Here is a 27,525-nt window from a genome sequence, read left to right as displayed (position 1 = left end):
TTTTAAAAGAAAAGGTGATGTAACAGTGGTAAACACATCCCCATGACAACTTTTTTGGAATATGTTGCAGACATCAAATTTCAGAATGAGTGTATATTTACAGAAACCTTTTGGTCCTAAAGCTGCTTCTGTAACCTTGAAATTAATTTGTGGGAATACAAACAGTCCCAAGTCTCCCCGCTCTCCCCTAGTGAGCATGTTCAGACAGGAGGAGCTCCAGCGGTTTGCTGTGAACTAGTCGAGACACTGAACTCACAGCTTCGGAAAGTTTCTGTCGAGTAAAAACAGGCATCATGTTATTTATCTCCACTGTTTATAAACTACATTGACTGATGTTTAGGAAAACGTGAACATGTTTGGCTGAGAAACGCTTCCTGTGGATTAAAATGGTGGTGAATATTTCAGCAGGAAACAGGATTCTCTGCACTTTTCTCCTCTTACTGTGCTGTAAGTTTACACTTTTCCTTCACATCAAACTGTAGCTGTAAATATAAACTGTTTTATAAAACAGTGAGTTGGATGTAATTAATTAATCTATCCGAGTGAAGCAGCAGTTTAGAGCTGTGTGTTAATGAGTCCTGTGGAAAGCTCAGCTTTCAGGGCTGTGACTTTCCAAACAAAGCAAACTCCAGTGTGGACTGTTTCTTCTGTTTCACACTCAGAATTAACACTAAACATTAATGTTCACTCTCACTGGGGTGATCCTCTCTACAGGACATCCATTATACCTTTAGTGTGTATTTTATAAGAATATGAGTGCAGTTTCCCTTTAATTCAGCTGAGGAACATAATTAGTTTAAGAAACCCATTTACTTTAATTAGAGTTTAGAGTCATTTTTGAGGCACAGTAATGGACAGAAGGAGTTTTCTGAGTGGGACCATTCCAGTGACAGACAGGTCCAGTTTAATACCCTTTTTTCCCTTCAATTAAATAATTGTTTGCAGTTAAAGTGTTTTTTGACTGCACAGTAATTAAAGCTTGTGGTTATTGACTTAGGATGTTTAACCCCAGAAACCCATGGGATAATTGATTCATTGTGCTGATTTTTGATTGTTTTCCACTCAGATAATGTAACAGTTGTATTTTCCATTTTCTAAAGTGTAGCTATGGCTTCAAAAGTGCACCATCTGATTAATGAAAATAAGAAATCATTCAGGGGAAAAAGCCAAATATATTTAGCTTTACTTTTTTTTTAAAGATGAAATTCTCTTTTGAAAGCTCTATAAATAAACCCACACTCATTTAATTTCTCAATAACTCAGTCTCTGCTTACACAACATATCCTGAGTGTCTGCTATGATGTGGTGGATATACAAAGCAACTAGGATGGCAGCCACTGAAAGCATGTCTCTAAACAAGATAAAGTCGGATTTTTCCGAGGATAAGACCCTTCTACTGACCATCAAGTACCCAGATATTGCGTTCTATCTGGTTTGGCAGACTTCGTGGGTTGACAAATCTCAAATGAAGGCTTATAAATCCATGGAAGCCTATAACAACTTTGTCTCTGGATGGGTAAATAAATATCTTATTAATTAAGCCAGTCAATGATGACAAAGCAGTTGTACTTGCAAGGGTAAGTTAGGGCTCCTTTTGCATTTAGTTTACTTCTGTGTGTAAACAACAGTCGAAGTGTGACATTTTGACAAGTCTCTAGCTTTATGGCTCACAAATCACATTTCAATTTATTTCAGGTCAACCACTCAAATTATAATTTTATAACTATAAAATTGTAACAACGACTGAGTGAACCATGACAAGAGAACGCTCATTTTATAGCAACATTCTAGCAACACGAAATAAAATTCTTCCATGATATTATTAAGAAAGCTTTTGAATCTCACTGGAGATAAAATGATTACTGCAAACACGAGCTGTTTTGGTTTTAGCCTCTGTTAGATCAGCCCTGCCGATGTTGTTCAGCTGTGCTCGTCTCCTCTCTGAACTAAGCCTCAGAGTTTCCTCGTCTTCTTTCTGAATCCTGGGTGGACTTCTAAAAAAAAAATCAGAACGGGTCAGTCATGAGTACTGTTGTGACCACAACCATATACAGCACAGAGATATGGCAATGCTTAAAGCAGTGGAAAAACAAAGAGAGTTGCGTACGCGTGACTGTATGGACTGTCACTTGACCCCGCATTTATATATTCACCAACATGGCTGACCTCCGGCTTTTCTATTTTTGCTTTGATGTCACTTGCAGGTCAAGCATTTTTATGCAAACTCGAGAACTCCCGTAGGGAATTTGGACAGAAATTTGAAGTATGGTCAAGAGATGTAAAACTGATAAATTATTAATCTTTGAAATATGCCAATTGATTGAAAAAAAATCAGGCAAATTGGTTCCAGTGGTTGAGGTTTTTATGGACAACTTTAGGTCTCAGATATTGCTCTTTTCAAAGAAATGGGCCTGTCTAAAACAATCAGCAATTAGCAACGAACAATGGTAGTGCTTAAGAAAAAAAAGTGCTCATACTGAGAATAAAACTATTTTTGTTGCCACGTTGATGAATTTGACAATTTGCGTTCCATTGCTTTTCCCTGCAGAATCCAGTTTTGTTTTTTTTACTTTTTATGCATAATGAAGCTAATTAGCATAAACTTATCCAATTTACATAGTTAAGGTTAAATGGTAATATAGATAGGTTTTCTTTTTATTTTATTGCTTGAATAATATCTGGAAGTGTCTGTGGACCATAAACATCTTTAAAGTGTCTCAACTAGCATCTCTCATAATTGCATACACAGGCCAATTTGCATACATGCATTAATTAGGCTTAAATAACGTCAAAAAACTTATATTCTGCCAGTAGGTTTGTCTGAAAATTCTTTTCAGAAGCCAAACTGTGCTTCTGGCAGTCATTTAAAATGTGTCTATAAACGCCATGAAGGAAAATGCATGTTAGCATATTTTAACCTCCTTTGCATATGATTCTGAAATGAGGAGTGCTGGTGTACAGAAGCGGCAAAACACTTGTTCCTCAGCTTAAATCATCAAAATGAAAGCGCCATATTGAGCATAAGAGATCAATCTGTCTCACTACATATGTTTTGGGGTTTTTTTTGGTGCAGATCGAGCAACTTATTGTGACCATTCATGAGACTCACTGATGGTTCAGTTGTATGGTTTGAGTATTGAACAAGCTGTAATGTGTATATGATTTGAAATCTGCATACGCACACATCCCACAATGCACTAGGGCAGGGGTTTCCAACCCTTTCTACTTTAAGGCCCACCTATTAAATTTAAAATTATCAGAGACTGGACTGGAAAAGAAAAACAATAAAAGTGAAATGGAGCACTATAAAGATATGTAAGAAATGGGGGTAATGTGGAGAAAATAAGAGGAGGTAATGAAAGGGGGAAAAAGTCAGGAGATTTTTTTTTTTTTTTTTTTTTTCCCCCTTGGGGCAAATCTGATCAGATATGATGGTTTAACACACAAGCCAAATACACACGATGTGAGTGGTAAGATGGCAGCCAGATGGCTTCACTTGCCTCTACAGTGGGGAATAGGGTATGACGGGTTCTCAACCTTTTCTGCTTTGAGGCCCACCTATTCATACTTGTAATGGAGTCGAGGCCCATTAAAAAAGATCCCCAGTTATTTTTGCTCATCTATTCTATTTGAATCTAATAACCTACTGTAAATTGTATTAATGAGATGCAACATCACTCCTTGTCACAGATGGGAGCCCAGGAATTAAATAAATGCAATAAAAGCCAACTGTTTAATTGTAGGTATTTTATTTAAAACTGTATGGATGTGCCAGAAGCCAACACAAAACCATGCATGCAGGGCATTCTCAGTCAAAAGGGATTAATGATCCAAAAGTGGAGTCTGGTCCATTAACACAAGAAGTTATTGCCATGTTTGTGTGCAGCAAACAAGCAAGTTATTAAAACCAAGTAGTGCACTCAAAAGAAGTGGATACAGAAACCACTCAATGGGATAGATCCTGACACCCTAATAAAGAAGGATTTTTCCTACGAGTTGGAAAATCATCCATCCTTTGAGTTCCCCGACATCTCAAACTACCTGGTGTTGCAGGCATCATTCTACACAGACACACAGATGAAAACCTGGAAGAGCACGGAGCCAAACAACTTTTTATATGTGGCTGGGTTAAAGATCTGGGGATCAGGACACAAGCTAGACGGTGGTAGATGGATCCAAGTGCAGGAAGAGTGTTTTATTAGCAGGCGTGATATTTTACAAAAACAAAACACAAACGAAAGCAAAACAGAATCATAAAGCAGAATATTTAAACAGCATTATAAACATGGCTAGAAGCAAACAGGACAGTGATGATGATAATACTTCGCAAAGCCTCTGTGAAGGCAACATTCATATATGCACATGCTGACTGCAAATCAGTATCGGGTGTTTCCCATAACAACTGGGTCCCGAGAGCGCGCACATGCTCCGTGAGCAGGCGACTGCTCGAGCTGCGCCAGACTTAAGTGTTCGTGTGCTGTATGACCACAACTTTTAGCTCTCATATATCGCCATGCATCGCCACCAAAATGCCTCATTTTCATCGATGACCCATTGCAAAGCATCGCAAGCTGTAGTGTGACCGTAGCTTAATGAGGTGGATGTGACATCAGATAAAACCCAGCAATTGTACCCTGCTATGAGTAAAAAATTAGCTGCAACTTGAAAAACAATTCGCGGCCCACTAGATGGCGCTTTGCGGCCCACTAATGAGATGCGGCCCAGTGGTTGAGAAACGCTGCACTAGGGTATCTCCAGTCACGTGCCGAAATTTATTTTTCCTAGCCAATGAGGAACCAGTGTTTTGGGGAAAGCCCTTGAGCTATCAGAACAAAAGCATGCTACAGACACAGTGCTGTGGGCACACCTGTCTGGAGCGTGCATAGGTTGAATATATCCATATTTAAGCCGGAGAGTAAGCTGCGTGCGTTAATTTATGTATGAGCAATTCCAGCGTTATGGACGTGACACTTGAACTCAAAATGGCAACAAATGACCCAGTGCATGTTTTATTGTCTCCCAGTATTTAAACAGGTGTTGCATATTTTAAGGCTGTACCATACTGGAGAAGTGATAGAACAAGAACAATTCCCATAGTACATCTAGGGCATGCCAGAAAATGCCAATAAAAGATGCGTTATGGATGTGACAGAATAAGTATCACTTTTCTTGGGTGACTGTACATTTTTATTAAACTCTGTGAAATTGTAAACCTAATGTCGAAATGGAGATATCAATTTGATAGAGGGGTCCAAGGTGAATATTTAAAAAAATCTTTGTTTAAAATATTTTGTATTTCATGCAGAGTTTCGGAAGGAAAAGTCAGCGTTATGGATGTGACGAAATTCCGTTACGGATGTGACGGTATGGAGCATGTTTAGAGATGGGACAATAATATCAAAACAGATTATGAGCAGCGTCAATACAAAGTATAAAAAAAAAAGCACTTAACAAAAGGCATGAAATTGGGGGGGGGGGGGGGGGGGCGCATTCATCAATTACACAACCATCGTATTGACTGCTGTCTGAACTCACTACTTACAGTGAATTTTCAGTCAAAATTAAGACATCAGTCTGAAGGAAAGGAGTGAAAAATGAAGACTAAGAAGCATTCTAAGGAAGTTAAAGATCAGGTAATAGAATTTCATAACTGAGGAATAAGGTGTAAAATTGTATCTAAAAGGTTGGACATCCCAGTCAGATCAGTGTTGAGGAAGTGGAAGCTGCATCACACCACACAACTACGAACTAGACAAGGCTTTCCCTCAAAACTCAAAAACAAGGCAGAGATGAGTGAGAGAAGCCACAGTGAGGCCAACAGTCACCCTGAAGGAGTTACAGAGTCCAGTGGCTAAGAGTGGAGTGAAGGTGCACCACGCAACCATTTCAGGAGCTCTGTGTAATGGACGACTGTATAGGATGTGTGGCTACAAAGAAATCATTGCACAAGAAGAGCCATATGAAGGCACAACAGCAGTCTAGGGATTTTTTTTTTTACCTCCGTCAAGGAGGTTATGTTTTCGGTAGCGTTTGTTTGTTTGTTGGTTTGTCTGTTAGCAACATTACGGAAAAAGTTATGAACGGATTGCTCTGAAATTTTTTCCAGAGGTGTGACTGGGCATAAGTAACAATCCATTGAATTCTGGCGGTGATCCGGATCACCTTCTGGATCCAGGATTTTTTTAAAGGATTCTTTATCATCGCGAGATGAGCTGCTTGGCGGAGGTCTGCGCTCTCTGAGTGCTTTTCTAGTTTTTTTGTTTTTTTTTTTTAATTTGGTGTAATGAGACCAAGATCTAAATACTGTATTTCACAGCGTGACACACACCCTACAGAAACATGGTGGTGGCAGCATCATGTTCTGGGGACACTTTGATCCTCTGAAACTGGGCTGCTTTTCAAAATTGAAGAAAGAATGGCTATTAAAAGAGAAGTTTTTTTTTTAAACAAACAAAAAAAACCTAAACCTAAAGCTTGGATTAAACTTAAGCAGGACAACGGTTTTAAGCACAAGATTAAAGTAATGCAGAAGTGGTTCAAAACAAAAAGCTGAATTTTGTTCAGTGGCCACGTCAACATCCAGGTCTCAATCAGTGAGAATTTGTGGCACTATTGGAAACATTGTAATCAACTAACAGCCAGCCAACCTGACCTGCAGTGGTAGGAAATTCACTGACCCCAGCACACTTACAGCTGTTACTGCAGCAAAGGGGTTTCCTACCACATGCTAGTCTGAAGGGGGTGAATACTTCTGCAAGCAGCATTTTTCAGTTTTAATTTTGTTAAAGGTCTATTGACAAATAATGCAATTTGACTTTGAAAATTTACTTTCAGAAAATATTGGTTTGCAATAAAAATACTGGCTGGAACAATCTATCGTTTATAATCCAGATGAATCCCATGACATTTAAGGGGTTGAATACTTTTGCAAAGCACTGTATATAGTTTACCTGCAACATCTTGCAATAAAGGCATGACTGTACTACATCATAATATATTTGCAGAATTGCTCACACTTTCAGCAGTGTAATATTGTCACATTTCTGAGTTGAAAACAGCATCATCTGAAATGACAAATCTGAACCACAGTAAAGTTTTAATGGACTGTATGTGATCATATCTGGGAGTGTAACGCTGACTCTGAATCTGTGATGCAGGTTTACTGTGTGCAGCTGGAGACGAGACGGTCACACTGCAGGAAGTGGAAGGAACCACTATAACTCTCCATACTGGGATAACTGGAATTCAGAGTGATGCTCAGATTCTGTGGTTTTATGGACCTGAGAAAGGAGAGGAAAATATACTGAACAGTCAGGTGTTTAATGGAAAAACTGTTACAGAAATCAGTGAGAGATTTAAAGAGCGACTGCAGCTGGACAGAATCAGTGGAGCTTTAACCATCAGGAACATCATCAGAAACCTTTCTGGAGTTTATTTATTACAAGTTCTTACTGGACGTCTCTCATCTCGGACTTTCAGTGTCAGTGTTTATGGTGAGTAAAAGTGTTTTCTTGTCTCCTTCCCGTTTCATAACTTCATCAATATAAAAAGACCAATGAATGAATGCTTTATTTCAAACATATCAAAGTAGTACAAAACAGAAGAGAAGAAAAACAAAAGAACAAATAAAAACGCTTAATTCAATTAAAAAACAATGGAACAATATTAACATGTTTGAAAAGGAGTAGGAAGAAGCATTAGCTTATTTAATCCTACCCCTTTTCCAATTAATTAATAATACTATTTGCTTCCTGTGTGTGTGTGTGTGTGTGTGTTTATTATTTATTTATTTTTTTTATTACAGCCCCGATTCCAAAAAAGTTGGGACAAAGTACAAATTGTAAATAAAAACGGAATGCAATGATGTGGAAGATTCAAAATTCCATATTTTATTCAGAATAGAACATAGATGACATCAAATGTTTAAACTGAGAAAATGTATCATTTTAAAGAGAAAAATTAGGTGATTTTAAATTTCATGACAACACCACATCTCAAAAAAGTTGGGACAAGGCCATGTTTACCACTGTGAGACATCCCCTTTTCTCTTTACAACAGTCTGTAAATGTCTGGGGACTGAGGAGACAAGTTGCTCAAGTTTAGGGATAGGAATGTTAACCCATTCTTGTCTAATGCAGGATTCTAGTTGCTCAACTGTCTTAGGTCTTTTTTGTCGTATCTTCGGTTTTATGATGTGCCAAATGTTTTCTATGGGTGAAAAGATCTGGACTGCAGGCTGGCCAGTTCAGTACCCGGACCCTTCTTCTACACAGCCATGATGCTGTAATTGATGCAGTATGTGGTTTGGCATTGTCATGTTGGAAAATGCAAGGTCTTCCCTGAAAGAGACGTCGTCTGGATGGGAGCATATGTTGCTCTAGAACCTGGGTATACCTTTCAGCATTGATGGTGTCTTTCCAGATGTGTAAGCTGCCCATGCCACATGCACTAATGCAACCCCATACCATCAGAGATGCAGGCTTCTGAACTGAGCGCTGATAACAACTTGGGTCGTCCTTCTCCTCTTTTGTCCGAATGACACGGCGTCCCTGATTTCCATAAAGAACTTCAAATTTTGATTCGTCTGACCACAGAACAGTTTTCCACTTTGCCACAGTCCATTTTAAATGAGCCTTGGCCCAGAGAAGACGTCTGCGCTTCTGGATCATGTTTAGATACGGCTTCTTCTTTGAACTATAGAGTTTTAGCTGGCAACGGCGGATGGCATGGTGAATTGTGTTCACAGATAATGTTCTCTGGAAATACTCCTGAGCCCATTTTGTGATTTCCAATACAACAGCATGCCTGTATGTGATGCAGTGCCGTCTAAGGGCCCGAAGATCACGGGCACCCAGTATGGTTTTCCGGCCTTGACCCTTACGCACAAGGATTCTTCCAGATTCTCTGAATCTTTTGATGATATTATGCACTGTAGATGATATGTTCAAACTCTCTGCAATTTTACACTGTTGAACTCCTTTCTGATATTGCTCCACTATTTGTCGGCGCAGAATTAGGGGGATTGGTGATCCTCTTCCCATCTTTACTTCTGAGAGCCGCTGCCACTCCAAGATGCTTTTTTTATACCCAGTCATGTTAATGACCTATTGCCAATTGACCTAATGAGTTGCAATTTGGTCCTCCAGCTGTTCCTTTTTTTGTACCTTTAACTTTTCCAGCCTCTTATTGCCCCTGTCCCAACTTTTTTGAGATGTGTTGTTGTCTTGAAATTTCAAACGAGCCGATATTTGGCATGAAATTTTAAAATGTCTCACTTTCGACATTTGATATGTTGTCTATGTTCTATTGTGAATACAATATCAGTTTTTGAGATTTGTAAATTATTGCATTCTGTTTTTATTTACAATTTGTACTTTGTCCCAACTTTTTTGGAATCGGGGTTGTATTATTTTATTTATTATTCTTAAATCACATACTCCTAAACACAAGTAATTTAAACATATTTACCTGTACCAACAAAATAGAAAATAAACAAAGTAAATAAAAATATGTGCAAAAGCCCTAGTGCTTGTCCCACCCTTCCTCACTGTACCTAGTAAATACCATGTGTTTGTACCGCTGTTTGAATATACTCATGTTTGGACATTGCTTCAGCCTTCCCCCCCCCCCGACAGTCTGTTCCACAATTTCACTCCACATACTGAGATGTTATGTGTTTTTAAGGTTGTGCGAGCAAAAAGATGTTTAAAGTTCATTTCCCCCCTCAAATTATATCCCCCCTCTTTCTGAAAAAACAGTTTTTGAATGTTGACTGGAAGTAGGTTGTTTATTGTTCTGTACATGATTTGTGCTGTTTGAAAATGAACCAGATCTGTGAGTTTTAGTATTTTTGATTTTAAGAATAAAGGATTAGTATGTTCTCTATAACCAGTGTTATGAATTGTCCTTATGGCTCTTTTCTGCAGTATAATCAGTGGTTGTAATGTACATTTATAAGTATTACCCCAAATCTCTACACAGTAATTTAAGTATGGTAATATTAGTGAGCTGTAAAGAAAGTGGAGTGATTTGTAGTCCAGAAAGTGTTTTGCCTTACTCAGTACTGAAATGCTCTGTGACAGTTTGGTTTGTACGTGTTTTATGTGAGATTTCCATGTTATAGACCCCTTCGCATGTTTGTAAACAAACCGACCGTTGCCAGGATGCGCGCGCAGCCTGGACTCAGAAACAATGGCGCTGCCCATAGGCCAGCATTATGAGCTGTCAGATTATGCCAAACAATTGTCGTTACAAGATCGAGAATGCTACATAAATAAGTTAACTCTAACAAGTGGACATCGCCTACCGGATCCGCATTTAATTAAAGAGTGGACGGACGATGTTAGTAAGTTTTCCGCTGATACCTGAAGGCAGTCATACTATTTACAAAAAATGTCAAACTAAAAAAAAAACTATTTACAAAAGTAGCCTGCCATCAACATTCTGGTTACAGCGAGACTACAACTTGATTAACAATGGGACATTCATATTCATTTTGTTTTAATCAAATTATGCCAGTGATGTGATGGCAATGTGGCTTTAGCTACAACAGCAAATACCAACACTAAACAGCAATTTGCAGGAGGTAATGGCATGAAAGGAATGATAGTGTAAAGAGTGCAGCTAAGAGAAATCAGAGCTGCGTAAAAAGCGAGAGGCAGAGACCAGAAATGAAACTGAACGGGGCGGGAGCTAGGTTAGAGCAGTCACCGTAAGTTGGCATTTAGAGTGAGGGCACACAATTTTACCTTTCCATCCTTGCTTTAAAATTGTGTTTTTCGGCATACACAAATAATGATGGCACAAAATCTGGACTGCTTGAGTCAAGCGAGACCTCTCCTACAAACAAAATTGCATGCAAAGCTAAGTTAACATGCTAACAATATTCATTACATTGTGTAACTATGACCCAGCTAATCAGACAAACGTTACCAAAGTATTTTGCTACATCAATAAACGAAGACTAGAAAGAATAAAAAAGATTTAATAAATAGCCTGATCTTACCTGTGATGAAGTGGGCGCTGCAAACCCGCGCATTTTTGATGGTGCTTTCATCCCAGTCTGTTAGGACTGGGACTGTTTTGGCCTCTAGAGGCCACTGTTATTTCCTTTTCTCGTCATGTTTGTTTTGGCCTCTAGAGGCCGCCACTGTGTTTTTGTTTTTGCCTTGATTGCCTGTTTCCTGCCCCGCCTTGTTCCTTAATTGTTTTGTGTATAAATACCCCTCTGTTTGTTCCCTTGTCACGGAGTCTTTTTCCTATGTTATGTTGTTGGTGCTAGTTCCCTCTGTCCCATGTACCTTGCCTGTGTCTTTGTATTCTTGGTTTTTGCTTCTTTCTTTTGGACTTTGTGGATTTTGTTTATGACCTTTTTGATCTTCTGAGCGTTTGAGTTTTTTGCCTTTTTTCTTATTTGGATTTTGGACTTTGATCCTTTTGGATATTTTTATTTTTGGTTTGTCTTCTGAGCTTTGGATTATTCTTTTTGTTTTTCCCTTAGATTGTACATAGTGTAAATAAACTGTTTTTGATACTTTTCTACTTCCGCTTCACGCCTCTGCACTTGAGTCATCCCCCTGGTGGCCTAGTGGGGGTTTGCTGGATTATCACAACAGCGAACCAGGTTCGAATCCCAGCAAAACCCTAACACAGTCTACACGTTTGATGGCTTGTAGCCATAGACGTCGGCGATTATTTATTTATTTTTGGAATGGGTGAGATCCTGCTGGAATTGTGTACATTTTAACCCCATCACTGCTACGATTCTGACACCCGACAACACAACAACTAGGCATTTCTTCCAAATATTTCTTCTCGTCTCTACCGTCGCTGAGTCTTTTTTGAGTCCAGGCTGCGCGCGCAATTTCCTCTTACGTATGAATGACGTTTACTGCGAAGGGATCTATTTTATCATCCACAATTACACCAAGAAATTTATTTTCATATACCCTTACAATATCAACCCCATCTACCTGTATTAGTGCTTGAGTATTCCTTTTACAATTCCCGAATAACATTAATTTAGTTTTGTTAAGGTTTAAAGATAATTTGTTCCTGTCAAACCACTTCTTTAATTTAGACAGTTCTGCAGTGATCATCCCCAGAAGATCCTGTAAATTCCCCCTGAACAAAAAATATTTGTGTCGTCTGCAAATAAAACTAATGGCCCTTTTCCACTACCCTTTTTCAGCTCACTTCAGCCCGACACGGCTCGCGTTTCGACTACCTCAGAGCAGCACGACTCAGCTCGCTTCAGCCCTACTCAGCACCCAAAACTCACACGGTTTTGGAGTAGGGCTGAAGCGAGCCAAACCGAGCTGAGTGGGGCTAGGGGCGTGAGGAGATACTCCCCTGTGCACTGATTGGTGAGGAGGAGTGTCCTCACATGCCCACACACGCCCTGCGAGCACGCTGGGATCTGTAAACCCGGAAGAAGAAGAATTACGAATTACGAGAATTTCTGAAGCCTTATGCGCCTCGCCTTATCTATACGCTCTTGCCAGTATCTGTCGGCGTTGTCGGTGACAACAAGCCACAGCACCAAGACCAGCAACATTAACGACTCCATGTCCTCCATGTTTATTGTTTACTATCCGGGTCGTGAGACTACCGCTTAAAAGGTCACTGATGTCACTGTTTGCGCCGCCTAACGACATCACGTGACGTCCACCCACTTTCGCTAACTCCACCCAATGTGTCCACCCACTTCCAGCCAGCACAGTTCAGCACAGTTGTAGTCGAAATGCAACTCCAACAGCCCCACTCAGCTCGACTCAGCCCAACTCAGCACGGCACGGCTCAGCCCTACTCAGCCGCGTTGGTAGTGGAAAAGCGGCATAATTTTAATAACTTAAAGTTTGCAGATATCATTTATGTAGAGAATGAACAGTTTTGGACCCAATACTGACCCCTGGGGGACACCACAAGCAATGCCCAAGCATGAGGAAGTGTAATCACCCAACTTCACAAACTGTCTCCTGTCCCTTAAATAACTTTTCACCCAGTGCAGAACTATCCCCCTGATCCCATACCGTTCCAGTTTATTGATTAATATATCATGATTGTGTCGAAAGCTTTCTTGAGGTCGATGAATATTCCAATTGCGTACTGTTTGTGATCTATAGCGTTAGTGATTTCCTCAACTGATTCCATTAATGTCAGTACTGTTGAACTGTTTGATCTAAATCCGTATTGACTGTCAGAGAGTAATTTATGCTTATCCAGGAATTTGTCTAATCTGTTGTTGAATATTTTTTTCTAGAATTTTTGAGAATTGTGGTAATAAAGAAACAGGCCTGTAGTTTGTGAAGTGGTGTCTATCCCCAGTTTTATACAGCGGCACAACTTTAGCTATTTTCATTTTGTTTGGAAATTTGCCAGTTTGGAATAAGTTACAGATGAAAGTTAATGGTTTTGAAATTTCCTCAATGACCCTTTTCACAATTTTCATATTAATGCTATCACAATCAGATGTTTTATGTTTACAGTTTTTTACAATATCAATTATTTCTTTTTCTTCCACTGCCGTGAGAAACATTGAGCTTTGATTTCTATCTATAAGGTTATCATTCCAATCCTGCGATGACGATGGATCAGGGATTTTTTCTGCCAAGTTTGGTCCAACACGTACAAAAAAATGATTAAAACTATTAACTATATCATCTATATTGTCTTTCTTAATGTTATCTATAAAGTATTGAGGGTAACATTTGTCTAGAGCCATTTTTGATTATATTATTTAATAAATCCCATATTCCTTTAAGGGCGGCACGGCGGTGTAGTGGTTAGCGCTGTCGCCTCACAGCAAGAAGGTCTGTGTTCGAGCCCCGTGGCCGGCGAGGGCCTTTCTGTGCGGAGTTTGTATGTTCTCCCCGTGTCCGCGTGGGTTTCCTCCGGGTGCTCCGGTTTCCCCCACAGTCCAAAGACATGCAGGTTAGGTTAACTGGTGACTCTAAATTGACCGTAGATGTGAGTGTGAATGGTTGTCTGTGTCTGTGTCAGCCCTGTGATGACCTGGCGACTTGTCCAGGGTGTACCCCGCCTTTCGCCCGTAGTCAGCTGGGATAGGCTCCAGCTTGCCTGCGACCCTGTAGAACAGGATAAAGCGGCTACAGATAATGGGATGAGATGAGAGATTCCTTTAATATTGTTTTTTTATTTAATATTTCATGATGGTATTCCTTTCTGCTAGCTCTAATAATATTGGTTAACTTATTTTTATATTTATTCTCTGCCTCTTTAGTTTTCTGTTTCATGAATTCTCTGTACAGCGTAATTTTTCTTTTTACAGGCATTTTGTAATCCCTTGGTGATCCATGGTCGATCTGTGTATTTGTTTCCTGCTATATTGTTTAATTGGACAATTTTTATCATATACTGATGTAAATATCCTCAGAAATGTTTCATATGCATTGCCAATATCATTATTCTTGTATATAGCATCCCAGTTTTGCACTAGCAAGTCATTCTTAAATGCATTCATGTTTTCCTCTGTCCTCAATCATCTATATATTGGTCTTGTATCTGGATAATTTCCTTTAAAATTGCCATCATAAACTGTAAAAACTGGTAGGTCATCACTGATGTCAATGATAAGTAATCCACTCACAGTATTGTTTTCAATGTCATTAGTGAATGTTATTGATTAATGTAACTGTATGACGTGATTCTGCTGGGTTTGGTGATTTTTGGATAAAGACTCATACATTGTATTAATGAATTCGTCAGTCATTTTATGCTTCTTAGGATTTAAAAGGTCAATATTAAGATCACCACAGATGAAGTAACTAGGTTATTACTAGGATACTGGAAAATAACTAAATATTTTCCAATATCCTATAATCTAAATTTTTGTCCACATATACAGCCACACCTCCTCTGCCTTTGCTCTTCCTGTTTATATAGTTGAATTCATATTCATCCATCTCAAAATCCATCTCCTTATCAGTGTTGATCCAAGTTTCTGATATTGCAATAATTTTGAACGGTTTTGTAAACTGACTTAAGTAGTCCTTAATGTTATTAAAGTTTGCATACATGCTTCTGCTGTTGAAATGGATTATGGATAATTTGTCAGTTCTAACGGTCTGATTGTATTGTTCGTTTGTATAATAATAGCAGTTGTCATTAATTTTGAAAAAGAAGTTGTTGTCCAGATCTATATCGTTTTCTATATCCAGTAAATTATAATCGGAATATTGAAAGGTTTTTAGCTCCATATTGTTATGATCAGGAATCCTTTGAGATGTGCCATCATTAACTCCAGATACAGGTGAATGAGTTATTTCTGATGATGTCATGGTTGTGTGCTGTGAAATGAGTCATCATGCCATCACAAAAGGCATTTGTTATTGTAAAAAACTTTTCATGGCAGATTCATGTGTAAATGATGTTCCTGATGCAGTTTGATGCCAATCAGAGCAGTGTGGCATCAGACTGCATCAGGAACATCATTTACGCACAAATCTGCCATGAAAAGATTTTTACACTAACAAATACCTTTTGTGAGGACAAACTTTCATCATGGACAAACACCTGTATAATCATTTGTGCCAAATCTGTTAAATCTGGAAATTTATAGACTAGTGTTCAACTAAGGGGAAACACCTGAGAAAAGGAGCAGAGATAAAACAGTCTAAAACTATCCACTGATTTTAACTAAATTAACTTCAGTCATTGTTTTAAACATAACCATTCACTGCTCAAAATGACAAACTGCATTATTTTAACTCTGAGAGAGGAAAAAAGAGGCTATTGAGGGAACGTGTAATGTGGAGTGAGGCCCACTTTACACAGGGACGGTCTGAAACAAAAACGCAAAAGTCCGTTTTCGTTCTCACTTTTTTCCGCGTCTACACGACCGTTTTCAAGGAGGAAATCTGCGTCTATACGGTGACGCATAAATGTGTGGAATTCAATTGGATGTGCATGCCAGGCGGCTAGATGGTGCTGTGAAAGACCTCCGCTATATCTGCACGCATGCACAACGTCTTCCGTCTTGTCTGATCTGCACATCTGCGCCGCGAAAACTTTGACTACTCTGGCTATGGTAAGTAAGAAAGTAAGTAAAAAAGTAAGCGCATACTATACCCGCCTCTGTTCATTAATAGTATATGTGCAGATTCGGTATAGATGTTCGAAGGACTCCTGGACGTTTATTAAAGCTGCCAGAGCAGCTTGAAGGTCCGTTGGATCGATGTAATCAGACATGCTCTTACTTTTTTACTTACTTTCTTACTTCCCGGGCTGGCATGTACAGTATATGACATATGTATGACGTAAACGCGTACCCGACGTGAGCAGATCCGAGCAGAGTTTCGCGTATTGGGTAGTTTAGATGGATATGCAACAGGGGCTGTTTTTAACTTAGCCACTCTGGAAGGCGTTTTCAATTTTTTCCGTTTTTCAGCCTCGGAAATGCCGTCCCCGTGTAGACAAAAGGCACTTCCGATAAAATATTTAGTCGTTTTTACCCGACAGCATCCTCGTGTAAACGGGCCCCGAGAGTCAGAATGTAAGCTCCGTTACCCCATACCCACTCACATGGAAAACCGTAAATATCCCCTTATTATGCTGGAATGGTGTCGTGTGTGAATGAGAGTAAAACGGAAAAGCCGAACCATTAATCTCCCCTCTGGTGACCTCATAAAATGTACAGAAATCACTTGTTATGGCACCAGTGGGAATCGGAACCATCAGATTTTACGTGGTGTGATGGTGCTGGCGGAGATCTAAAATTATGTAGGGATATTGTGACGGCACTTAGACTGTCTCACTGTAAACCAACCGGCAGTGACTCAAAACAAGAAGCAAATATCTGCAGATACAGTGGGAGTGGCGTATACACGGGGGATACGTTCCCAGATCTAACAAGGAAAACTGAAATGGTGGATCGGAGAGAATCATATATAAAGCTTGTTTTATGTGTATATACCCATGATGTTTATAAATGAAACTTACACACATCAAAAACAGTAACTAATATAAAATAATTATGACAAGATAATGTAATAAAGCTATGTGACTGTACACTCTCTCGGGATTCTGACATTCCCACTTAATAGTTTTATCAGGATTGAGGTGTGGAAAAAGATGCAAGTGCAGAAACCTTTAATTTAGGCTACGGTCACACAACAGCTCACGATGCTGCGTGATGAGTTTTCAGTGAAAATGAGGCGTTTGATGGCGATGCTTCCCTGAGCTTCGGGACATATTCCCAAACCCATCAGTGAGAATTTGCCACTTAGTTTGCTGATGAAAACATCGGCACCAAATTTCAATGCATGCATTGAAATTTTTCAAGACGTTTTTGACCACTCACGAGGCGGAGACACACCAAAAAACAACTCGCGAAGCTTAGAGAACATTCGCCATGTATCACATGATTGGTGGTGATATAACCAAGTTTTCATCGCCAAGTATTCGCAAACCCATCGCGAGCTGTAGTGCAACTGTAGCCTTACGATACATAGGATAGTCAAAGCAACAACAAACACCAGGCATGAAAATGTCGTGGTGAGGGACACAATGAGTACTGGGATGGAAAATAAAAACAAATACAAGACAAACTAACAGAAGGCAGGGTTTAAATAAAGGGAGTAATAATTGAAAGCAAGTGTGTGGGGTTTTGTGGGAACTGGAGTTCGAGGGGTCAGGCTTGTATGCCTGAGCAAGTCAGCAGATATGGCAGCCCCACTGTATCAGCAAAAATATTACAAATAGACTTTGCTTGAACAAAAGAAATGTCCAGAAACAGGAAGAGACTCTGAGACGTGATGCGACTCATGCTATATTGCTAATTATACATACAGGCCACTTTTTCCCTGGAATCAAAACATGTATTCTATTCCTTTCTAGTGAGTTTACTGATGGTATGCAATACTGTTGTCATATCGCTTATCCGACGTGTATTACACCACTCTCCCCAATGGAGAATGAGCATCCAATATTGTTACAATATTGCATGTTGTCAAGACAACACGACGTCACACGTCACAGCTCATACAATGATAAATCTTTTCTGCTACGCACATGCAGAACCATTTCTTTCTCCACTGGGAGAGAAAGATGATGAGGCTAATCCAGTGCTACTGCTAAGATTAGCTATGCTATAATTACACACTAAATAAATAAACTGAGGGCGGCACGGTGGTGTAGTGGTTAGCGCTGTCGCCTCACAGCAAGAAGGTCCTGGGTTCGAGCCCCGGGGCCGGCGAGGGCCTTTCTGTGTGGAGTTTGCATGTTCTCCCCGTGTCCGCTTGGGTTTCCTCCGGGTGCTCCGGTTTCCCCCACAGTCCAAAGACATGCAGGTTAGGTTAACTGGTGACTCTAAATTGACCGTAGGTGTGAATGGTTGTCTGTGTCTATGTGTCAGCCCTGTGATGACCTGGCGACTTGTCCAGGGTGTACCCCGCCTTTCGCCCATAGTCAGCTGGGATAGGCTCCAGCTTGCCTGCGACCCTGTAGAAGGATAAAGCGGCTAGAGATAATGAGATGAGATAAATAAACTGAAAACTGAAACTAAAGATGCACTGAACACCCAAAAGGCTACCAAAACTTCATTCTATATTCTTCATGCATATTTACAAGAGAAAAACATACCAACGGACATCGAAAAACTGGAAAAGAGACACGTCGGAGATGTAAAACTTCCACGCTATCGAGTGACTGTGACAGTTTGTAAACAAATATGGCTGCAAGGTTTGCTTCATTAAAAGCAGAAGATTTTGAGAGAATTTTGGCTGCCAGGTCGCGCTGTTGTTAGTAGTTGTCAATGTTAATTTAAAAGTAACTAAGTAAATTACATAGGGAAATGAATACTTAAGTGAAAAATGCTGTGCTGAGTGTGCGTGGAACAGGAGTCTGGAGACAGGAATCCCAGTTTTTCAATCATTAGCCTGTGTTACTGATGAATGCCAGAGCAATCACTGCCGCGCTGATGAACCCTACGCCAGCTGTAGGTCACTTCACTGCCGCACTAACAGCGTCAACTCTTGGGTGAACTAGCGTTGGCCTTCGAGAATGCTGATATGAAGACGGAGTATATGTATAATAATAATATTGGCTGGCTTTTTTCATGGTATATCAGATATATTCTATTCAGCTAGCATGATGCTGAATGCGTCGAAGATGAGTATTTTATTATTTATATAATATTTTAATTTGCCAATATTTCAGCTTGGGCTTTTCATGACAATGAACTCGCCGCCTTCTCAATTATTCCTCATATCTGGTCTCGAGGGTTTGCACCAAAGTCTTTCTGTAGCATTCTGTTAAACACAGTCAAGTGGGATTACACGATATCCATTATGGAAGACTGAGTGAGAATGAAAAATTTATGATTTATTCCGTGTTGTTTTCACCCATACAGTAATGGATTTTGTATGTGAAAGGAGATAGTGCACCCTTATGAAGGGCATTCCAGTATTTGCAGTCAGAAGTGAAAGAATGGGTTCATAAACATGCAGGCAAACTAATCACAGGGAAATCCATATTCCAAAGTGATAACACATGCCAGGGTCAGGGAAGTGGGATAAAGCTAGAACAAGGCTCAGAATTGCATGAGGAGGAAGAGAAACGGGGTATAAATAACATAACTAATTAACCCTCTGGGGTCTGAGGATATTTTCTGGCACTCTAATGATTTTGGTATCCTCTGATTTTTGTCAATTTCAACAAATCTAAGCAGTATTTTCAAAGTCATATGACTTTTTTTTTTTGTATTCAGCACAAGTTCAGCTACAATAATATCTGTGTAGTATGTATGTCATTATTGTACTTTAAAAAAAAAAAAACACCACCATAAATGAATATGTTTGTAAAAAGCAGTTGTAGAACTGTTGGAATGTGTGAAAAACATGACCTAACCCATTGTGTCGAACTGTTTTGGTCACTTGAAGTGATTCTGTTCAGTCTTAGGAATGTATCAAACACAAAAACTTAAATCTGCTCCATTGATTTGGACAATTAACTGTCCATCAAAAAATATATGTCCTATTGTTTTGGGATAAAGGGTTGGCAGTAGGAGGGGTATTCAATGAGTGTGGTAAAAAAAAAAATTCCATTCAGTGAGAAGAGTGAAAACCCCTCCCACTGCCAGCTCTTAATCCCATCAGGTTAACGCTTAACCCCATCAGGTCAAGTCACAATGGGTAAGGTCATGTTTTTCATACGTTCCAACACAGTTCTACAGGGATGAAAGTCTTCCGGATTTACCCGGAAATCCGGGTATTTGACAAAACTCTTGAAAATCTCCGGTTTTCCGAATGGAGAAATTTATTTTTCGGATTTTTCGCGTTCCTAGACGCGGTGTAATACTTCGCATCGTCCTTGCATGGGCGCGGTCCTTAAATACCCCAAACATAGTTCATTGATGAAAGACGGGTGTTCTTTGTTAACGGCGCGCGTGCCGGAGCTCGTTAGGCGCGCGCGCCCAAGGCGCGCCTTCAGGTGCACGTGCTAAGGTGCGCAGGACTGACACCGTTCTGCGCAAGCGCAACACAATTGCACTAGAAAGCATGTTCAAGCTGCCAGTGTAGCTGCAGTCTTTTTAGTTGCAAATTACAAGTATTTTCTCGTGTTAATAATTCGCCGTGTCAAAACAAGCAAAACCTTCCTCCTTCTTTCGAAGTGAAGAGAGGTAAGCAATTTATTATATATTTTTTTTCCATCAAAGTTGCATTTTGTGGTTTTGAAGCTAAGTTTTAGTGCCATTTCTAGAACACATCATCAAGAAAACGTGGAAGAAACAGCAATAATGGAAGAGCTGGTTTCTAAGCTACCTAAAACTAGCAATGACATCATGTATTTTTTGTTACATAATGTACTCAGGCTGCCAGTCAGTGTGTGACACCCCACCCCCGAAAAATCCTAGCTACGCCCCTGATTTACATGAGAAATTTGGTATTCATTGGTGTGTTTAAGGGCGGCACGGTGGTGTAGTGGTTAGCGCTGTCGCCTCACAGCAAGAAGGTTCTGGGTTCGAGCCACGGGGCCGGCGAGGGCCTTTCTGTGTGGAGTTTGCATGTTCTCCCCGTGTCCGCGTGGGTTTCCTCCGGGTGCTCCGGTTTCCCCCACAGTCCAAAGACATGCAGGTTAGGTTAACTGGTGACTCTAAATTGACCGTAGGTGTGAATGTGAGTGTGAATGGTTGTCTGTGTCTATGTGTCAGCCCTGTGATGACCTGGCAACTTGTCCAGGGTGTACCCCACCTTTTGCCTAGTCTGGCTAACGCGACTTCAAAGCTCTGCGAGCATTTGGTCTGGCAAAGATATTAAGCCCAACCGTTTCCCAAAGTGCGTGGTTGACCCACCTCCCTGAAATGCCTCAGTTTGCTACTGGTCGAAGCCAGAAAAGGCTGTGACGAAGCTTAAACCAATCACATCACTCTTTCCTCTGACGTATGTGACGCGACGGAAACTGTTTGAGTAACAGAAAGAAGAAGGAGGAGAATAAATACCTCCAGGGCTGCTCTTTGCACCGTTTTCAATGAGAACTTCCCGTTGAATGCTTTCAATACAGCATCTACCGCGGTGTCAAAGGCTTGCCGCTGCTCCATGTTCATAATGTTTCTAGTGAATGAAGCGCTTCCGGCATAGATTCTGTAAACAATCTATGGCTTCCGGTCGCAGTTCTACTACGTCACTGCCTTGAACACACCTCTACCCAGGGCCGTTGGAGATGCTCAAAGTTGATTGGCTCCCGATTTTTCGGGAGTTTGGAAGAGCTGGAGATAGCTTGCCTTGCCAGACTAAGCTTGCAACAGGCCCTCGTGTTGCGTCACACTTAGGATGGGCGGGCCCAGGCTACCTTTCGCCCGTAGTCAGCTGGGATAGGCTCCAGCTTGCCTGCGACCCTGTAGAACAGGATAAAGCGGCTAGAGATAATGAGATAAGATGAGATTTTTGACATGTTAATCATTAATGTACATGAAAGAAAAGGGCTTAAAAGTTATAACTTGTTTTAGTGAAAATAAGTACTAAAATGCACTAGAATGCAGGGTTTTGCATGTTATGTTATTAAAATATTTTCGGGGAACGTTGCCCCCCCCCCCCCAATCTTAGTTTGACTTTTAAAAGTTCAGGGTTTTTTTTCTTTGCTCCACTTTCATCTCTAGTTCTAAAACTGTTTTTTTTTTTTTTACAACATCTTCATTTATCTGGTATTTAACTTTTATTTTAGTATTTGACTCTGTTCAGTGTGTCGTGAAATTAACTCTTGTACTATTCTGCTCAGTTCAGAGCCACAATCATCTCTCTTACTCTGCAATTTTGCTCCAACTCCAAATTTTACTCTCCAAACTCAAAATCAAGCAAAATTAACTAATTTTTGAGGAAAATACTTTTAACTCCTGGAACAAAATTGCTCAGTCATTTTTCCTGTGTATGCACTACAGCGCACGCATATCAACCGATCTGCTCATAATCAATAGAATAAATATTTACACTTACTCGAGTTGATCTTTGGCTGGATCGAGTCTAAGTTTCAAAAAACAAAAAGGCACTGCTAATCAGTGTCGCAGTTCTCAAGACTGAACCGAATCTCTGTCCTGAATCATGAATTGATTTGCTGTCCTGAAATTGAATCGCTGTCCTGAATCATGAATTGATTCGCTGTCCTGAAATTGAATCGCTGTCCTGAATCATCCGAAGCACAATAAATCTGCTTGCCATCTCGTAATAAGTTTTACCTCCAAATAAACTAAACTATGTCTGACAGATTTTATCCTGTTTACGGTGGCCATTCCCACTGCAAAAGAGAAACCAATTGAAACTGAAGGAGTGAAAGTGATCATCATGCCGTTACCATGTGAACAGTCTTTTATGAATGTGTAAGTGAACGCTCAGCGCTCCGACTCTGGTGGGACTGAGTAAGGTGACGAGTTTTGTTTCATCTAATTTAGGTAATTTAAAATCTATAATATAATTTGGCAGTGGGCACATAGGAAAGTATAAAGTTTCTGTCAATATGTTTATCATACTTGTATGATGGAAAAAGTCGCGAAGATATTTCTCTAAATACATGACCTACTCATTCTAAACCTGCCGAGCTTTGCCGGAGAAGCTCTTGAGCCCAAAGGGTTCAAAACACAGAACAGGTGAACACGTCAGAGGAACAAATCAATGACATTTCAGAGCTGGAGACCAAAACAAATGACATGGAAAATGTAAGAAGATCAAGCAGCACGTGCAGCGCTGTGTGACGGACTGAAGGGGGAGTTTATGACAAAACAACTGTCTACAGCTGTTTCATGGATGTTCGACATTAACAGTAACTCACACCACCCTGTCACTCTGTGTTTTACTGTAAATCTGTGTTTCTGTTTCTCAGCTCCAGTATCAGCTCCAGTAATCAGAAATCAAAGAGGAAAGCGAAGCGTGTCTTCTGCAGAGCCGTGTTTCCTCCTGTGCTCTGGGGAGAATGGAGAAGATGTGAAGTTATCCTGGTACAGAGAGAATGAGAGAATCTCCATCACCAATAACACAGATCTCAGTGTTCCCCTCAATCTCACACTTCAGATACAACACCCAGAGAATAACAGGAACTCCTATATCTGTGTGTCTGCAAACCCTGCCATCAATAAAACAACTTCTCTCAACATCGCACAGCTCTGTTATTATAACTCAGGTACGTCAGAGTCTCGAAACCATCATCACTCTGAACAGAATCATGAATATTCATGTAAGACTGAGACAGAGGTGACTGAAGATTAAGACGTAAAATAAATTCATTAGTGATGGTCTAAGTCTGGTTGGTGAAAAATTCACTAGTTTAAATGTTTGTCAGCGCGTTTACATGCACATCCAAATCGAGCTGCTGTCGGTAATCGAGCTAAGGGTCCCAGCAGGGGTGCCAAAGAAATCCAATCCTACATGCACACAAGTTAATCGAGCTATTGTGTGAGGTACATTGTGCACCCGAGCCACAGGTGGTGCTACACGCCCCATCGTGTTGGTACACTTCCGGTTGTCATCATGAAGAAGAGCTATTCAAGAGTATAAACAAAGTTATCAGTTCCGTGTTCACAAGAAATTTTACTGGTCTAAATCACTACAAATTGCTCTAATGACAGATTTGATGACATTTCCTGTACATAGGGACTACAGGCGGAAATTAGCATGTACTGCTATAACCTGGTACAGACATCTGTCCTTACCACAAGGATAATGTTTAATTTGTACACTGTCCCTTTTAAAAATAAAATAAACTCTAAACTCTAAGAAGAGTGTTTGTAGTTTGTATGTACGGACAGAAGTGTTCCTAATAAAGTGGGCGGCTAAGGTGAAGTGTCATGCCGACCGAGGCTGTTGTGTTTCCCGCTTGTGGTCTCGTCACTCCTGGAAGGGGCAGTGCTGAAGTAAGTAGCTCGGTAGGGTTTACATGCAGTAAGTAGCTCAGCAAAAATCGCATAATCTAGGTCGTGTAGCTCCATTACAAGAAATCAAGTTCGGTTCAATTTCAGCCTAGCTAAGGTGTTTCCATGCCGTTTAGAACTTCGATTTCAGTCGAGCAACGGCAGAAATTCGATTTTCTCCATGTGCATGTAAACGCACTGAGTGTGAAAGTCTCAGTGAGCTTTGCTCCATGAACACATTCAGTGGAGTTAATAACAATACCGTAAAAAATACATGCAATGGAATATTAATCAATTGCAGCATCATGTTACAGGTTTCTGATGGATTTGAGGCAGGAATCAAAATATCATGGGATTAGTACGAGTTATGTAGGGCTGAGTGATCTGATCTAATCTCATTATTGTGATCAATTATACCACAGTACATTTTTCTTAGATATTGTGAGTTTTATGATCCTCAAATTCAAGATATTATGATACTGAAATATTGTGATACACATCAGGTCTTCAGGTATTGTGATGTGATATTTTGTCATATCGCCAAGCACTAGTCTTGTGTCTGTGTCATATACAACCCCCATTCCAAAAAAGTTGTGATTTCCACTACAGACACGTTTCTGCTTTTAATGCAGTGTCGCCTGAGGGCCTGAAGATCACAGGCATTCAGCGTCAGTTTCCAGCCTTGTCTCTCGTGTACAGGGTTTTTCCAGGTTCTCTGAATATTTTAATGATATTTTGTACCATAGATGATGTGATTCCCAAATTCTGTGCAGTTTTAGATTGAGGAATGTTATTTTTAAATTGTTGCACTATTTGCCCATGCAGTCTTTCACAGAGCGGTGAACCCATCCCCACCTTTACTTCTAAGAGACTCAGCCTCTTTGGGATTTTTTTTTTTTTTTAAATCCCCAATCATGTTACTGACCTGTTGCCAATTAACCAGATAATTTTTTTTTTAATCATTACACAACTTTTTCAGTCTTTTGTCGCCTCTGTCCCTACTTTTCTGAAACATGTTGCTGACATCAAATTCAAAATGAGCATATTTTTCAAAAAACAATAACATTTCTCAGTTTAAACATTTGATATGTTGTCTTTGTACTATTTTCAATTAAATATAGGGGTTCCATGATTGGCAAATCTTCATATTCTGTTTTTATTTATGTTTTACACAGCATCCCAACTTCTTTTGGAATTGAGGTTGTAGATAAAATAATTTATAAATATATCATTACCTTCACAGGACAAACTGATCGTTCCCTTCAACTGCTTCCTGCCCTGATATCTGCTGGACTTTTTGTGTTATTAATAATATTTGTATCTGTGTGGATTTTTCTGAAATACGAAACGCAGACAAGTAAGTAATGCAGCTTTCTGTGCATGTGTTATGTTTAGTTTTTATATTTGATGTTTCATACAATTTAATCAGATTTGTGTCTTTAGTGTCTGAAAAACCTGAGGAACTGACTTACGCTGATGTGAAAATTTCAGCTCACAGTGAAGAGAGAGTTAAAGAGGTAAATATATAAATAAAACTTCTGAAATTGATCATTTTGTGGAATACTTTAGAGGATTTGGATGAAAAAAAGTCACATTAGTTCCACAGGAGTGATGAAGTCTGATTCCGATACTGAAATATACTGTTGTGTCTCTACAGGAAGAAAACTCGAGAATAACGCCTGTTGAAGCAGAGCCTGACTCAGTGGTGTATTCACATGTGAAGCGTAACATATAATTCATCACATCACAATATCCTTTTTATTATTTTAATGAGTTGTGCTGAGAAATCCTGCAGGGTTGGGGCATGTCTTCAGGCATCAGTGTTTAATATTAGTGTAATATTTGCATGCTGTCATTATATAATCATGACTAGCAACATTAAAGTTAGCGAAAAACCAAGTGTCAGAAAGGCAAGCTCATCAGAAAATGTTTCAGGGTATTTACTGGAACACATCAGGGTTTTTTAAATGAATCATCAGCTTCAGTTTCCCAGCTGCCTTTCAGTGTTTAAGCTTCTCGGGTTACAGCCGTATTGTCCAGATCAGATCAGATACAGAGCTCTGTGTTAGAGGAACCCAGAATTCTCATCAGCTCTGTCTCCTCACACTGATGATATGTTTGTCTCTGTCCACACGTGATATTTTATAGTGATTTTAGTTTGTGGTTTCATTCATTGATCACAGACAGAAACCTGAGCTCAGGATTGAACCAGGCATCAAAGCTACCTGCTGTACCACTGTCCTGCTCTCTCCACTGGATCTTACCTGTACATTTACAGAGTGAATGCACACTGGTGTCTGTTTTAATGCAATGAAAATATGAGACAGTTTAATGCTCTGACCAGCAAAACCAGTAGAACAGGAATACTGAACACACTGCACAGCATAACACCAGACTGTTAAAGCTCCTGACAGAGAGACGGATCCAGAAGATAGTGTTACAGATATTAGTGGTGTTTATTTGCTCATCAGTTTAACACACGTACTGTTAGTTCCTGAAAAACCTGATGGTCTGATCATCTTTCTGGATCACTGATTGTTCTGGCTTTATTTTTGTAGCTCAAACAACTTTTATAACCGGAAGAGACCGAAGCTGCAGAGAGCTTGTATTATCAGTCAGAGAGAATGCAGTGTTTGCAGTTTCTCTGGAAATAAAAATGGAAACATGTAAATTCCTGCTTTTGTGATTTTTATTCATTTTTTTTTAAATGGCCTTTTAAAAGACTGAACTTCTGCCCAGTTTGGGATTGAATAATTAAATTAACCATCCAGTTAGAAACCTGATGATGCTAAAGCAGTCAGGCTGTAAAGTTCTTCTCAGTAAATGACAATAAGTCCATTATTGCTTCTTTCACACACAGCAGGCGTGATCAGGCCCGAGGCTTGCTCATTTTAGCCCACAAGGATCTTTCCTTCTCTGTTTTTAATGGGCGTTGATCGTTGAGTTAAATTATAAATGACGTCATTACACATATAAACAATCAGTAAATAAGAACATAACACTGCCCCCTGCTGTTCATTTGCAGTACTGTGCAAAAGATGTAAAACATTTCCTTATTAATGGAGCACTTGCATGTGACGTCACAGCCGATCCAGATTGTGACGGGCGCCATCGTGTCGGTCAAATGCCATATTCTGCCTTCTACTTCTGGTTCTACTGCTGCTTTTACTTCT

At 39.9% G+C, this 27,525-nt stretch overlaps 1 protein-coding gene across 1 annotated transcript; it reads left to right on the top strand.

Annotated features, from left to right (window-relative positions):
• Window positions 1–221: 221 nt before the first annotated feature.
• On the top strand, window positions 222–27,023 carry LOC132883509 (uncharacterized). Its single transcript, XM_060917220.1, has 6 exons — window positions 222–447; window positions 7,158–7,493; window positions 23,329–23,625; window positions 25,596–25,709; window positions 25,796–25,869; window positions 26,010–27,023. Exons 1-6 carry the CDS (start codon window positions 387–389, stop codon window positions 26,085–26,087), a joined length of 960 nt encoding a protein of 319 aa, XP_060773203.1. The 5' UTR covers window positions 222–386; the 3' UTR covers window positions 26,088–27,023.
• The last annotated feature ends 502 nt before the right edge of the window (window positions 27,024–27,525 follow it).

The sequence above is a fragment of the Neoarius graeffei genome, chromosome 3, assembly GCF_027579695.1.
Source record: "Neoarius graeffei isolate fNeoGra1 chromosome 3, fNeoGra1.pri, whole genome shotgun sequence".
Taxonomy (NCBI): Eukaryota; Metazoa; Chordata; class Actinopteri; order Siluriformes; family Ariidae; genus Neoarius; species Neoarius graeffei.
Note: the sequence above shows the minus strand (reverse complement) of the source record. Positions and strands in the feature narration are given on the sequence as shown.